This window comes from Mastigoproctus giganteus, chromosome 3 (genome assembly GCF_048544385.1).
Source record: "Mastigoproctus giganteus isolate SK-2022 chromosome 3, ASM4854438v1, whole genome shotgun sequence".
Taxonomy (NCBI): domain Eukaryota; kingdom Metazoa; phylum Arthropoda; class Arachnida; order Uropygi; family Thelyphonidae; genus Mastigoproctus; species Mastigoproctus giganteus.
The window spans coordinates 70034697-70049597 of NC_143577.1; the positions used below are offsets into that span (position 1 = coordinate 70034697).

A 14901-nucleotide genomic window follows, 5' to 3' on the forward strand; every position below is an offset into this window, starting at 1 on the left:
AAAAGGAAACAATGTATGGTATGGCGCATCTGAACTCTTATGTGAAAAAATTGGCACATGGTATGTAAAAGGTTGGCCACCACTGGTATAGAACAACGATTTAGCCAATTATAAGCTGAAGAGAAAAAACATGACTGCAGCAAAAAAATTAACAAAAAAAGGGGGGGGGGGGAAGACAATTTATAATTTTTTTTGGAGGAGGAGCAGGGGGATAAAAAATCTATTTAAAGTAAAATAATGGAAATAATTTATTGCCAGGGCATTTGCTACATCTTTTTCAAAATTGGATGAAGCTCATTAAAAATACTTTCCTAAATGAACTTAATTACAGCTCAAAATTTGAAGAATGATCAGGAAATGCAGTGATTCCAAACTGGCAACTAATGTTTACCCAAATGGTGAATTAGAGTGTAAAGTGGTGGTATGCTGCTAGATTAAAAAAAATTCTCTGTTCAAACTAATAGAAATTGCTCTTTAGGTATACCACAAGTGTTTCACATTCTTAAGAGTGCTTAAGTGACAAAAGTTTGGAATCACTAAGGAGTCAGGAATCCTACTTTTTTTTTTTCATTCTTTTGTTTCAAGATGGCAAATGGAAATAAAAGCACACTTAGGACCCCCCCCCCTTGTAATTTAGAACTGGCTTACAAAAACAAGAGTTCTAAATGAGTGGTGCCAATTTCAGAGATGGCCATTTTGTTTCAAGATTGAAATAAAATGCCTTATATCATGATATCCTAGGTAACCTTCCTCCTCTGCATATATTGTGAATGTGGTTTAAACTGGACTACAAATATGTTTTGAATGAGTGCTGTTATAATGTGAGTAACTGCTGTCTTCTTGCAAAATAGTTTCTTTTTTTAGGTTATTTTTGGTATATTGACTACTTAGGGCTTAGTCTGAGATGACAGATAAAAGTAACCCCCCCCCCCCAATTTAGAACTATAACACTTCTCAATAGGTGGAACTTAAAGCTGATTAAAATAACACCCCATCGCAATATTTTAGGACCTCCTTGGCAGTGCTGTAAATGTGTTCTGAATTGGAATGCAAACCCAAAATTTATAAATGGTGTAATGCTTAGTTTCAGTGGTTGCCACAGAACTAAAAGTACCACTTTCAGGATATCCAGAAATTGGTAGCGGCAGCTATCTGTTACAAGGTAGTATATTGAAATAAAAATTCTCCCCTGCCCTGCCAAGATAACTTCAGGTGCCTTTCTTCCACATATACTTTAAATTTGGTTTGGATCAGGTTATAAACACTAGCTTTAAACAGTGATGCCGCTTACAATTTTAATGGCGAATTGAGTGTAAACACAGAAATTATTAGTGGTGCACACACAGAACAATGATTTCATATAAACTTCCCATTTTTTCGAAAGCAGACTAAAAATCTTATATTCTCTCAAATAACAGAATATAAACAATCTTATATGGATAACAGCATGACATTTGTTGCGCAGCTTTTTGGACTGTCATGAGACAGTCCAAAACAATGCACAACATCATGAGTGCTGCTAGTTCCTTGTGCATTTGTCAATGCATCCTGCTTAATTGCTACCATGATATCCTCTAATTCATGTTTGGAGATAGGTTTGCATATGCATTTTATATCCAATGAACTTGTTTCTTCACACTTCATTATTTTTCCTAACATGCACCTTATCACAACCTCTTCATCCAACAAAAACTCAGAAGCGTAAGTGTATGGTTTTTTAATGACAGTGTCATTCACTGCATTACTCACAAATGATTGAGTCACGAGCACCTTACTCTTCATACCAATGCATGACTTTCTCTGAATGTGAATGACTTATGTGTACTGATTATCCCTGGAATGATGTCTTACTCACCCCCCCCCCCCCAAATTGCTATGTTTCTGTCAGTCTAACTTTCTCTGCAGATATGTCAGAGTAGGTGAATTTGTCATCCTATAGCATTCAAATTAGCACACATATTCAAAATTCAAAAAAACACAGCTGTTTACTGAGCTTAAATTAAAAAAAAAAAAAAAAAAAATCCAAATATATCACAAAATATCTTTAATAACAGAAATATTTTTAAAACAGACATTTTACACAGTAATAGAAAGCAAAGTAAAAATTTTGAAGACTGTCTGTTAGCATTGATTTCAAGGGCTTACAGTTTTAGTAATTTTATAGTCTAGATGTTGTATATTCCAACGGAAAACTAAAGCCATGCAACCCTTTTCCTGCTATATTGGGTAAACTACCAGCATTTGGAATAATATTCCATGAAAGGGTCAAAGTAACATTCTTGTTCCCCCTGAAATAAAAAAAAAAAAAAAAAAAAAACAATGTTAAAAATGGAAAAACAAATAAAACTTGAAATATTTATTGCATAAGATAAAGCCAGACTAATAATTTATGCTAAGTAACTAACATCCCCCTAGATAAAGTTTTTTTTTAGGAAAAATAATACTTACTCCTGGGTGAAGACAGGCTTTTTTTTTTTAAGCAGACATTTCTTTTTAAAATACATTCCCAGGTTTATCAGTGCAGAAGGGGGGATAACAAATATAAGAAATACAGTAATACCTCACTTAGCACGGCTTCAGACAGCACGAGTTTCACTATAACAGTTTTCAATTAAGTTTAAGTCGAAAATTTACTACATGTTAAAACTCATTCAATAGCCTAGACACTCTACATATATGCTTCATTGTCATAGCCTAGGTACACATACATATATGCTGTGTTGTCATAGCCTAGGTATGCGTATGTATATGCTGTGGTGCCAACTCTATTGTCTCGCATTCACATGTGCCAATAGCAATGTACAACAGTGTTCAGTATTCTTAATTCCATCCTGGCGAGACAACGCGATAGGTTTTCAAACTTTTCATTTAACAATTTATTTTTTTACTCCTTTAAATAACATTTAAAATATTTGCATCTTGGCTAGAAATCGCTGCTAACAACATGCATTCTGTTTGGTGGCATGCTTTGCCCCATTTGGCAAATGATTTCACTGATTTTGAATCACAAATTCAGACAATTACCAAAGACATTGTGAAGATCGGGAAAGATTTGGGATTCGAAACTTTGGTCACTACCAATGTATGTGACTGCACTGACTCACATGCAAATGACTTAGATAATGCAACTCTCCTTGAAATTGGCAAGCAAACTGCATATGAAGAAGAGGAAAACAATTCTGAAGTGTATAACCCTGACGTGGCACCAAAAATTTAACATAGGAATCACAGAAAGTTTTTTCACGGGGAAGGATGGTCCTCCGCTGAAAAACGGGAGGGAGGCGGTTTTAACGGAGATCCGATGATGAACGTAGCATCAAGATACAGCAATTTTACAAGATGGGATTCAATGCTACAAAGACTTGTACTCTAAGAAGAAGAGACAACTTCACTAGACTTTATTATTGAAATACCTAAATAAACAATAAAGCTTTTTCTCATCTTTCATGATGCTATCTTTTCATTAATAAAATTTTTGCAATATTTTTCATTTCAAATCCTTTTAATTGGCTATCAAGCGCAAATTGTTTATAGATTTATTATAATTTGTTTAAAGACTGTTTCTCTGGTACGCATTCAATTAAAACCCATTGTAATTATACCTCAATCAGCACAGTTTCACATAACACGAAACAGTTTAGGTACCAATTATCAGTACTATGTGGGGTATTGCTTTATAGCACAGCACACTAAAACAAAGAAGGGAGAACTAAATTCGGTTTAATGTTTGCTTTGCCCTAATAGAAGGTAAGAAACATGGTCATGGTAATTACTGTGAGTTTTTCGGCCTTGTGGCTATTTTGCCCAAGCTATGAAGAATGAGGTGTGATGTCATGTATCTTCCCTGTTACCAATTTGACTGTGTTCCAGTGCTGTTGTGCTTTCACCTATCATCAGTTATGGTGTGGTTGGAAGCAGTACAATGACCTGGAGGAACAGTTGTAAGAATTATTTGTAAAGTGCAAATCTTTTTCAGTTTCAGTATCTAAACTTTGAAAAGTGCCAACGATTCAGGACACCTGTTCACTCTTTATTAATCTGTGCCTTGGCAAAAATTAAGTCTTTTTTTTTTTTTTTAATGTAAACCCCAAACACGAGAGGTATTAGAACCTATAGTACTTAGTACTGTGCTTGGGTTGGAGGTTGAGAAGACGAAAGAAGATATTTATTGACACTGGACTTATATTTTTGTAGACTAATTTTCAGGAAATACGTATGAAGGAAGGCTGTTCCAGACAACGCCAGTTGAATGAATAAACGAGGAAGATAAAAAGTTGGTTCTGTGAGTTTGAAGTTGGACAGTAAATGGATGTTGACTGGTGGCGGCACGTGTTCAGACTGTTTTAAAAGAGAGAGAGAGAGAGAGAGAGAGCAGGAATTATAGAAGCCAATTCAGAAGAACAGTGCCCATGGAAGTATCGGTGGAAGAGGCATGCAGCAGAAACAGTACGTCTATGAGAGAGCGAGGGGAGAGACTCTGTTAGAGATGAATCATTAATTAACCTAACTGCCCTCTTCTGAATGGAATCAAGAAGCCTCAGAGAGGTTTTGGGGGCACCACCCCAGATGTGGGAACAATATTCCATGGCAGGGCAGATTTGTAATTTATACAGAGTGAGCAGCTGTTTGGAAGAAAAGTAATGCCGAGAGCGAAAGAGAAAACGAAGTTTTTTTTAGATGCAGAGGAAGCAATATTTGTAATGTGCTTGTTTTTTTTTTTTTTTTTTTTGGTAGTTGTTGGCATATAGGCTTCTGTGGCCATAATGCACCTCCCAAGGTTCTTGCAGTACTTTGATCCAAGCCCAAGGCAGGAATCAAACCCGCGACCTTTGGGTTACCAGGCAGGCTCTTTACCCACCCGGCTAGCCCGGTCGGCAATGTGTTTGTGCCAAGAGAGATTAGAAGTTAGGGTAATCCCCAAAAGAGATATATCATTTTGCCTAGAAATTGGAGTGTCACTAAAGATAAGCATAGGAACAGAAATATCCTTTTTGCGAGATATAAGAAAAGACTGAGTTTTAGAAGGGTTGAAATCAACTAAGTTGTCTTTGCCCCATTGGAGAATTACCTGAAGATCAGCATTTAAGGAATTGTTAGCAGATTTACGAGAAATTGAAGCTGATTGAGCAGGACAAGGTTTCTCAAAATGGAAAGTGGAATGCAATGTGCTATCATCGGCAAAACTATGGATAGGATTTCCAATCAATGGAAGAAAGTCATTAATATACAAGAGGAAAAGAGTGGGGGTAAAAACTGAACTTTGGGGGACACCGGCATTAGTGGAGAAGTTAGAAGGTAGAGAGCTATCTACCATTACCCTCCGTGAGCGATCAGAGAGAAAACTGGATAACCAATTACTAAAAACAATTGGCAAACCATAAGAGGGAAGCTTGTTTAGAAGACCTTTATGCCAAACATGATCGAAAGCTTTTGAGATGTCAAGGGCAACTACTTGTTTTTCACCAAACCTTTCCATTGAATTAGTCCATAAATGGGTAACATAAGCCAGAATATCACCAGTGGATCGACACTGATGGAATCCATACTGGCGATCGTTGATCAGACGGAAGGTTTCTAGGTAGTTTAAGAGTTGGTGGTTAATTGATTTCTCCATTACTTTAGAAAGAGTAGAAGTAATTGCAATGGGACGATAATTGGATGGGAGGGATTTGTCACACTTTTTAGGAACTGGCTGGATATGAGCAAATATCCAAGCAGAAGGAAAAACACCTTTGGAATAAGAAAGTGAAAAAAGGCGGCAAAAAATAGGAGGAAGTTCAGGAGCACGGGTTTTGAGAACAAGTGGAGAATACCATCAGGACCTGGAGCTTTTTTAGCATCAAGATTCGTCAAAATCCTTCTGACATCCTTTTGACGGAAGACCATAGGAGGCATTGAATGGAGCGTGTTGGGAATGGTGGGAGGTGTTTTACCAAGATCATTAATACATGAGTTGGAAGAAAAATGGGATGCTAACAGGTCAGCTTTATCTTTGGCTGAAGTGACAACAGAACCATCTGGTTTGGACAGAGGTGGGAGCAGAGATGGGCAAAATTTGCGGCCAATAGCTTTGGCAAGAGACCAGAATGCTCAGCTACCATTAGGGCAAGAAGCAAGTTTTCTACTCTTAGCCTGTTCAAACTCTAGTTTGGACTGATTAATAACTGTTTTACAATTGTGCGGGCTTTGGTGTAGGCAGAAAATGAAACTGGAGAATTAGAAACAAGCCAATTACGATATGCAACATTCTTCTCTTGAACAGCCTTAGCACATTTATTGGAAAACCAGGGTTTACCAATAAAATTATTGGCAAACAGCTTTCCCACTACAATCTCATTGGTAATTTTCCATGAAAAAACCAAGTGCTATCTGATCACAGTTTGCCATTTGGTTCCTTCCTCTATAGAGGTTTTTAATTTCTTACTTTACCTAACTTAATTATCTTAATAAAACTATTAAATCTAGTTGGGGTTGGGAAAATAAAAAAAAAAATAAAAAAAGTTAAAATTATTTCCAATTTTGCATTTAAAAGAAAACAATACACTTGTTCACCAGGGAATGGTGAACACCTAAAAAAAAATAAATAATAATAATAAGTAAAATAAACTACCAATTGTTTCTCTCCACACATAGGTACCAATCCAGCCACCTTTGAAATTCCCCAGGCTGTCGTCCTCAACTACCTGCAGAGGTAACTTTTCCATTAATTAACAATCCACACTACAAGAAAATTTTCTGCAATCCAGTCTATAATTTTTCCAATTTATGTCTTCTGGTTCTTAATAACATGAAAAATTTACCTTCATTCATTTTACAATCCCTCCTATAGCCTCATAAACCTCAATCAAATCTTAAGGCCTCTATCCTTCAAAGTCTTTCCTCATATGTATGCCCTTTTGCCAATCTCACTAGTATATTGCTCAACCAATATATCTTTCCAGAAGCCCAATTGTCTTTTTTTCAAATGTAGCTTTCTTCCTGAACACAGTAGTCCAAGGGGTCTCAATTTCTTTATAGAGTGGGCTTATGACACCCCCCCCATCTCTACAAGTTAAAAAAATCATCAATAGAACACCATGGGCCCGGCTACCTGTATACACTGCACAGAGAATTTCACACTTCTCTGGGTTGTAATTAACAAATCTCTCTTCTTCTCTACTGTCTAATTCAACTTCTTCTGGCACACAAGCTACGTTGGAGTTGTTATTTAACAAGTGTATTTCCTGAAGCCTATCCAATTCGTTTTGAAGGAGCAGAGTTTGGCATTGGTCATTAGCCACTCTTTCCTGGTCTTGATCTCATATGCAAATTTTAACATCACAGCCTGCATCTCTTGGGCTATCAATGGAGCTACCACAGTAAAATGCTGGCAATGATGTGCCACACATTTACCATCAAAATAGTCCTCAAAAAACCATCTCTGCTTAAATTATAATACAGGCACTCCCCGACTTACGTAAGGGTTGCAGTCGGAATTTCACTAAATGCTTATGCAGCACTCGCCACCATGCTTGCTGAATTTGATTGAAGCAAAAAAGAAATGTTCAGCAAACACGTAAATAGAATTATTTATTCAATTTTTTTTTTATCTCATGTGTAGGAAAAATTACAAAAGTGCAATCACAAAAATTTTAAAATTACAAAAAAAGAAAGGGGAAAGGCATAACATCAACAAGTTTTACCTTTCAAGTATCATTGCCAGAAAAGTCTCCAGCTGATAAGTACGCCACTGCAGAGGTTGAGACCTGTGGAAATTTAGAAGGGGCCTTTTTCGAACACATCACAAAATTTTTCTGCTGCTGAAGAATTGGCACTGGCAACTTCATTGCATACTTTAATATTGTGGAAACCAGCATGATGCTTGAACCTATTAAACTATCCATTGCTTGCCATAAACTTGACTTGGGGTTCTCCGTACTTATCCTTAATATCTTCATAAATACTTGTTGCTTTTGCTTGAATGGCCATTAGACTCAGGGGCACTTGCTTCTGAATCTGATTTTCCATCCATATTATTAATATCTTTTCCATCTTCGATATAGCACCTGAAAGCTATTTTGTGATCACTATTGATCTTAAATGCATTTAAGATCAACAGTGATCACAAAATATGTTCTTTTATATCCTTTAACATGTTCTTTTATATGCACACTGTCCTTTGAAATAGCATTCACTGTTGAAGCAGCGAGACCTAATTCCCATGCAATAGATGACAAATTTTGTCCTGCTTCTTACTTCTTAATCATTTTCATCTTCATTTCTATATCAATTTTGTTTGGTTTCCTAGCCACTACTTGCACTTTCCGTTGGTCACTTTCCCTTCATCATCGTAATAAGTAAATAGGAATGAAGGGAAGATTCTGAAAATTTATTCATGTTTTTTATATGATTGAAGATCAGTGAATGGGAACACATTTCACCATAATAATGTAAAAACCAACACAATTCCGGTTATCGGGATTATCGCAAATGCAATAAGATCGAGTTTACTACCCGTTTATAATTACATGCACTAACAGAAAAGCCCAATAAACTGGAAAGTGTAAATTGTTTTATGGTCATGACCTCCAGAAATGTTCTTTAGAAAAATATCAACAAAGCTATTCAAAATTGATTCTTATAATGGAACATATGATAATGATAAAAGGGTAGTGCTCCATTATAAAAAAATGACCTTTTAGAGAGATAAATAGCTTAGTTATATAGTGAAAATTTCAACTTCCGAGGTCTTGGAACGAATTACCAAAAAAAAAAAAAAAAAAACCCAACAATGTGTTATTGGGTTCACATTGCGATATTTTCACAATACCTCCATTTATTCCTATAGTATGCAAAATGTATTTCCACAATTTTTTTAAGTTTACATCGGCCGGCCAAAACTTATGTAAAGCTGAATTTATGGAAGTCAAGTATTACTTAAGTCGAGGAGTGCCTGTACTGCCATAATGTTGAGTCAGTCAAGTGTGACAAATTGACGGGAAATCAAAGCAATGATATTGAAAGTGTGCTACAGATAATATGAATGTGATGAATATAATAATTTAAGCAGACAAATGGTGTGGATAAGCAGATATGTATTATCATGGGGGAATAATTTCTCAGATTCAGACTGGGACTTTTGGGTGGGTCACAATATTGTTCCAGTATATTTGTTTTTTTATTAATTAAATGATTGCTTCTCATATTAACATGTTTAAGGTATTAACATGTTAATATGAGAAGAGGAGAATACCATTATGGACCTCAAAATATTTAGAGGATTCAACTTATTATACTGATAATTTTTGTATTAGAAATCTTTAGCAGGTGGTAACCATAATGTTTTAATACAAGACATATCTGAAGAGAGAACTGTTGTAAAAGGTAAAGAGAAGGATTTTAATTTTAAAAAGGAAAATTATGACAACCCTAACTATCATAATGGTTAATTAATCTGTATTAAGGTTATTCAGGGAGTACACATCAAAAAAAGATGCTGATAAATAAGGCAAAGTGCAATAATAAAGAATTTATTATTGCTCATATACGCTATACACACTGCTGATAAACTGAATAAATATTTTGTGTCTATATTCACACATGAACTTCTTAGAGATGACCTCTAAGAAGTTCTAGACCTCTATAAAGTTTTCTGAGCAGCACAGACTGGCTACTAGAATAGCACACAGAATTGTCTCAAATAATATACAGAACTCCATTAACAAGACGCTATGCAATGTATAGAACAATGGTTAAGTTACTTCTGATACATGTTTGAAAACCATATTTTAGAAAAGACAGACCTACTGCAAAGGGTATAAAGCAACAAGATTAGTTTGGAGAACAAAAGGATTTTCTAACTAACAAAGATAGCAGTTTGTAAAATTTTTCTGGAAACCATGTATCTCTGTGGTGACCTAATTAAGGTGTATAAGACTATAAATGGGTTAAGAAAAGAAACTGATGACATCCTTACTCTTTCTCATATGAAATACACAAGGGAGCATAAATTTTAATATAGAAAGGATGGTTGCAGAACAGATGTGTGGAAATTCATATTCAGCCAGAGAGTAGCTGGCTGTCAGAATAAACTTCTGCCTAGTGCAGAAATGGGTAATTTGAATATGTTTAAAAGTTTGAACAAATTATTAGAAGGAATGGGCATACAAAGTAGGTAAACATTTTTTTTTTATGCTGCTGTATAAGCCTTGCTCCTTGCATCATTTTACTAATTCTAATGCATGACCCATGCTGCACAGTGATAGAGATGTGAGGAAAGACAGCTTTCTTCTGAGTCTAAACATGGTTATAGCTACTGCAGGTGTTCCCCAAGGTTCAGTTCTTTCTCCCACTCTTTTCCTCTTGTATATCAATGGCATTCTTCCATTGACCAAAAATCCTATCCATAGTTTTGTTCATGATAGCACAATGCATTCCACCTTCCAGTTTGAGAAACCTTGCCCTGCACAAACAGCTTCAACTTCTTAAATATCCACTACCAATTCCTTAAATGCTGATCTCCAGATAATTCTAAAGTGGAGCGCAAAGATAATCTAGTTGATTTCACTCCTAAAACTTAGTCCTATCTTATATCTCAACAAAAAATATTCTTCTGCTTATTTTTGATAACACTCAGATTTCCAGACAAGATCACACATCTGTATTAGAGATTACCCTGACTTCTAAACTCTCTTGACATAAATATATCACAAATATTGCTTCTTTTGCATCTAAAAAAACTGGGGTTTTCTCTTTTGCTCTCAGCATTACTTTTCTTCCAAACAGCTGTTTACTCTGTACAGATCTAAAATCCACCCTACCATTGAATATTGTTCCAACATCTGAGGTTAGTGCGCCCAAAACCTCTCTCTCTCTCTCTCTCTCTCTCTCTCTCTCTCTCTCTCTCTCTCTCTCTCTCTCTCTCTCTCTCTCTCTCTCTCTCTCAAGCTTCTAGATTCCATTCAAAAGAATGGAATCTAGAAGTCTGAGACATAACACTCAACACAACATACACATACTCTAACACACCTACATATACACACACACTTGCCAGCCTTGGAGCTATGCCCTTACAGATGCACCAGTGGTGCATAGGGAAAACCATTTATACAATCATACATTGAATCCCATTAACCCAAACCATCACAGAGCTCATCAATGAACATGTGACTTGGGGCCTTGACAAATGGGATATAGTTCTGTTCTCCGATGGGTCCTGTTTTAGACTACAAACAGAATCTTGACATTGTTTCATCTGGAGACAATGAGGAATGTGATACCATCACACCAACATTGGAGATAGGGTCACTTATGGTGGAGGCAGTATTCTCTCTTGGAACAGGATAATGATCAATGGCCGCACCTCTCTTCATGTTTTTGATAGGGGATACTGAGAACAGATCCTCGACCCATTGTGCGACTTTTTAGTGGTGTGGCCAGATTTTGTGGGCCAGATTTTCTTTTCATGCACAACACCACCAAGGCACAGAGCTCAAGTGGTGATGGTGGTGGTGGAATATCTTGAAACTGAAGATATCCAAGAAGACTGCCGTGGCTGTGCTGGCCACACTTAAATCCATGTTGAACATGTGTAGGACCCCTTTGGGCATCACATTGCACACCAACAGCCAGCTTCTTGGTGACTTGGTGGGCTAAGGTCTGTGCTGGTGGAAGATTGGAATTTGCTGCCACAGAATCTTATAGACACACTTATATCAAACATGGTTCACCACTGTCAGGCACGTTTAGATGTTGGAGGGATCATTCACTGTACTGATGTCATGTGACCACTTTGGTAATTCTTATACAACCCCATTAAATGTCCCTTATACCTCTCCGAAGTTTCTTGCTGTCTCCTGATGTTGTTATCTGGTTTTTACAAGCATTAGCAACTAAGGTTATATTGTTCCAGGGACATGCGGTGGTAATTCCCTGACCTTTCCGCATCCTCCATATTTGGTGGCTCACGGGCTCGAACCCCGGTTTAATCAAGAAGCATGTGCTACGCACTGCTGCTCCTGCCCACCTGGCCACAGAGGCGCCCTGTCTCCTGATTTCATCATTATTCTATGATACATAACAATACCAAATTTTATTCAGCTTCATTGCAAGCTGCATGAGTTTCAACACATTTTCAATGTGTTCTGTTTATTTTGTTGAGCAGCGTAGAAACTCCTAATAAGGCTACTTCATCTTGCTCTGAAAAAGTACAGAAATTTTAATCTTATAAAATATATATTTTAGGTAACCATATATATATTTTTCAAAAAATCTGGAACTGCAGAAAAATTATATCATATACACCAATTGTACTCAAATTTTAAATTAAAACTAACTTTAGCCCATTTCCATCATCCCAAAAGTAATATTTTGTATTCAAGCTTTGGTAATCTAGTACTGCATTCTCTCCACGCTGGATAATCTTATCCCAAAGAACAACTTGATTTAGTATCTGTAAAGAAAAAAATGAATTAGAATTTGTTAAGGAAGTTACATATATATACTAGTAACATTAAAGGAAAGAAAAAAACATCAAAATTCTGCAGGAAATTTCTGGTAACAACTCCCCCCCCCCTCCATTTTTTATGCTATAATGATTAATCAATTTTAGTTTTGAAAAGTGCCAGCAAAAAGACCCTATTTTCTTGCCAAGTTCCCTGTACATGTGAAAATTTGTAAAAAGAAGTGGAAAACGTTAACTGAAGTTGTATTCACCTTTTGAGATTAGTGCAAAATTCAATATTAAAATAGGACATAAAGAAATTAGAAACCAAACAAATTTCCAAAAAATTTAATACAAAGCACACTTTTGTACAATGAGGCTTCACCTTATCAGGGACCATAAGGCCTTAAGCAAACAAAGGCAAAAGCAAGGAGAAAGCATTTCAATAATCCTAAATCCTACCACTGTTTGAGAAGTTATGGCTCTTATGGAATAACACTCTCAACCATTAAGTACCTACTGGGAAAAAAACTAGAAAATGTAAATCCTCAGGGAGTACTACAGTGAGTATATAGGAGTTTATTTCAAAGCTTTTCTTTAAAGGACCACAGCTTCTCAAACACTATGACAGCATTAGAAGAGGCATATGATGCAAGAAAGCAAGCTTACATCAGCCAAAAAAAAAAAAAACCCACCCCTTACCATTCTCTCATCCATTCACTCCAAATGTTTGTCTAGTTCTGCCTTGAATTTATTTAAGCTATCAACTTCAACAACGACAGATGGACGTTTGTTCCAGCAATCAACCACTAACTGGTTAAAGGCAAATTTCTGCACATCTATTCTACAACTGTCTTTCTTCAAATTGAAATGATGTCCCTTCAGGTAAGTAATCTGGGTAACAGGAAGAATCCATCAGCATTGAGCTCGTTCAAACCATTCATGGCTTTATATACCTCAATCAGATCACCTTGCATTTGCAGAACTTTATCCTTTCTTTGTAGGAGCAATCCTTTGTTCCATTCACCAATCTAGTTGCCTTTCTCTGACTTGTTTCAGCAGCTCTCCATCTTTCCTAAAATGAGGCCTCCAGCCCTGTATGCAATACTCAAGGTATAGCCTTACCACTGCCCTATATAAGGGGATAATCGTGTCTTTTTCCCTATTAGAAAAATTCCTGTATATCATTGACAAGACACCATGCTACACTTGCAGCCTCTCTTCACTGCTCAGAAATCTTCATATCTGACTGCACAATTACTCCAAATCTTTTTCATTCTCCACTACCCTGAGTAGTACGCTACATTTGTCAATGTTAAACTTCAGTTGCCACCTCTCAGCATATCTGCTCAACTTTGCTAGATCCTGTTGCAGTAGTGTACTGTCATTGCTGTCATTAATAACCCTGCCAACCTTTGTATTGTCTACACACTTGGACATTAAGCCTGATATACCTTCATCAATATCATTAATAAATACAGAAAACAACAATGGGTCCAACACCAAACCCTGGGGTACTCCACTAATAACATTAGTCCACGAAGAGCAGTGTCCATTGATTACCATTCTTGTCTTCCCTCACTCAACCATCCCTTTATTCATAGCAACAATTTTCCCCAATGCCACACTGCTCCAATTTGCACAGTAGTCTTCCATGTGCAACAGTATTGAAAGCTTTCCTAAAATCCAAGTATATATTATCAAAATTATTTTTTGCATTCAGTTGCTTTGTGATCACATCATAGTATCTGATCAAATTGGTCAGACAAGACTTCCCTCTTAACAAATCCATCCTGTGTCTGAACTATAACTGCAGTCTTGTCTAGATGATCTTGTAATGCTTCTTTTACTAGTTGTTCTATTATTTTCTCCGGAACAGAAGTTAAGCTAACAGGTCTGTAATTATTCGTGTCACCCTTTGATCCTCCTTTGTGAACTGGGGACACATTTGCATATCTCCAGTCCATGGGGACCTCCCCTGAGTCCAAGGAAGGGCTCATAATTACGGCTAAGAGTTTGCTTACTTCCTCTGCTGCCTCTTTTAATATAACTGGATAGATCCCATCCACCCCAGGTGCCTTTCTTATGTTTATCTTCAATTTCTCAGTTATTACAAAATAAGTTACCTCCCTGCCAGAGTTTGATAAACTTCAGGCTTTCCTCTCCCCAGATAAATCCTCATGTGTGAATATAGATGCAAAATACTCATTCAGTTTGTCAGCTACCTAAGCAGAATTCTCAACAATCAAACCATCAATATCAAATGGACCAATCTCATTCATCCCCTTCCATTTAGAGTTTACATACATAAAGAAATCTTTGCTGTTTTCTTTGCATCCTTTATCAAAGAATTCTCATAATCCTTTTTCCTTTGTAACTTGATTACAGACCAGCTTATATCAACCATAGGCTTCTGTGTCACCTGATATTTGTATGCATCCCATGCATTTTTCTTCTCTGCTACTGATTTAGATGTTACA

The 14901-nt window shown here is 36.5% G+C and overlaps 1 protein-coding gene across 2 annotated transcripts in view; it reads right to left on the reverse strand.

Annotated features, from left to right (window-relative positions):
- Spase22-23 (Signal peptidase complex subunit Spase22-23) overlaps positions 1-14901 on the reverse strand; it is an 85673-nt gene that overhangs the window by 34381 nt on the left and 36391 nt on the right. The window contains exons 4-5 of one of the 2 annotated variants that reach the window (XM_090369321.1): positions 12315-12430; positions 2146-2288 (exon numbers count right to left, since the gene is read on the reverse strand). In XM_090369321.1, coding sequence (XP_090225447.1) covers positions 2159-2288; positions 12315-12430 — 246 coding nt within the window. In that variant the 3' untranslated portion in view covers positions 2146-2158. Of the gene's footprint in view, positions 1-2029; positions 2289-12314; positions 12431-14901 lie in introns of those variants that run through there. The other variant, XM_090369322.1, reaches the window with a different exon arrangement.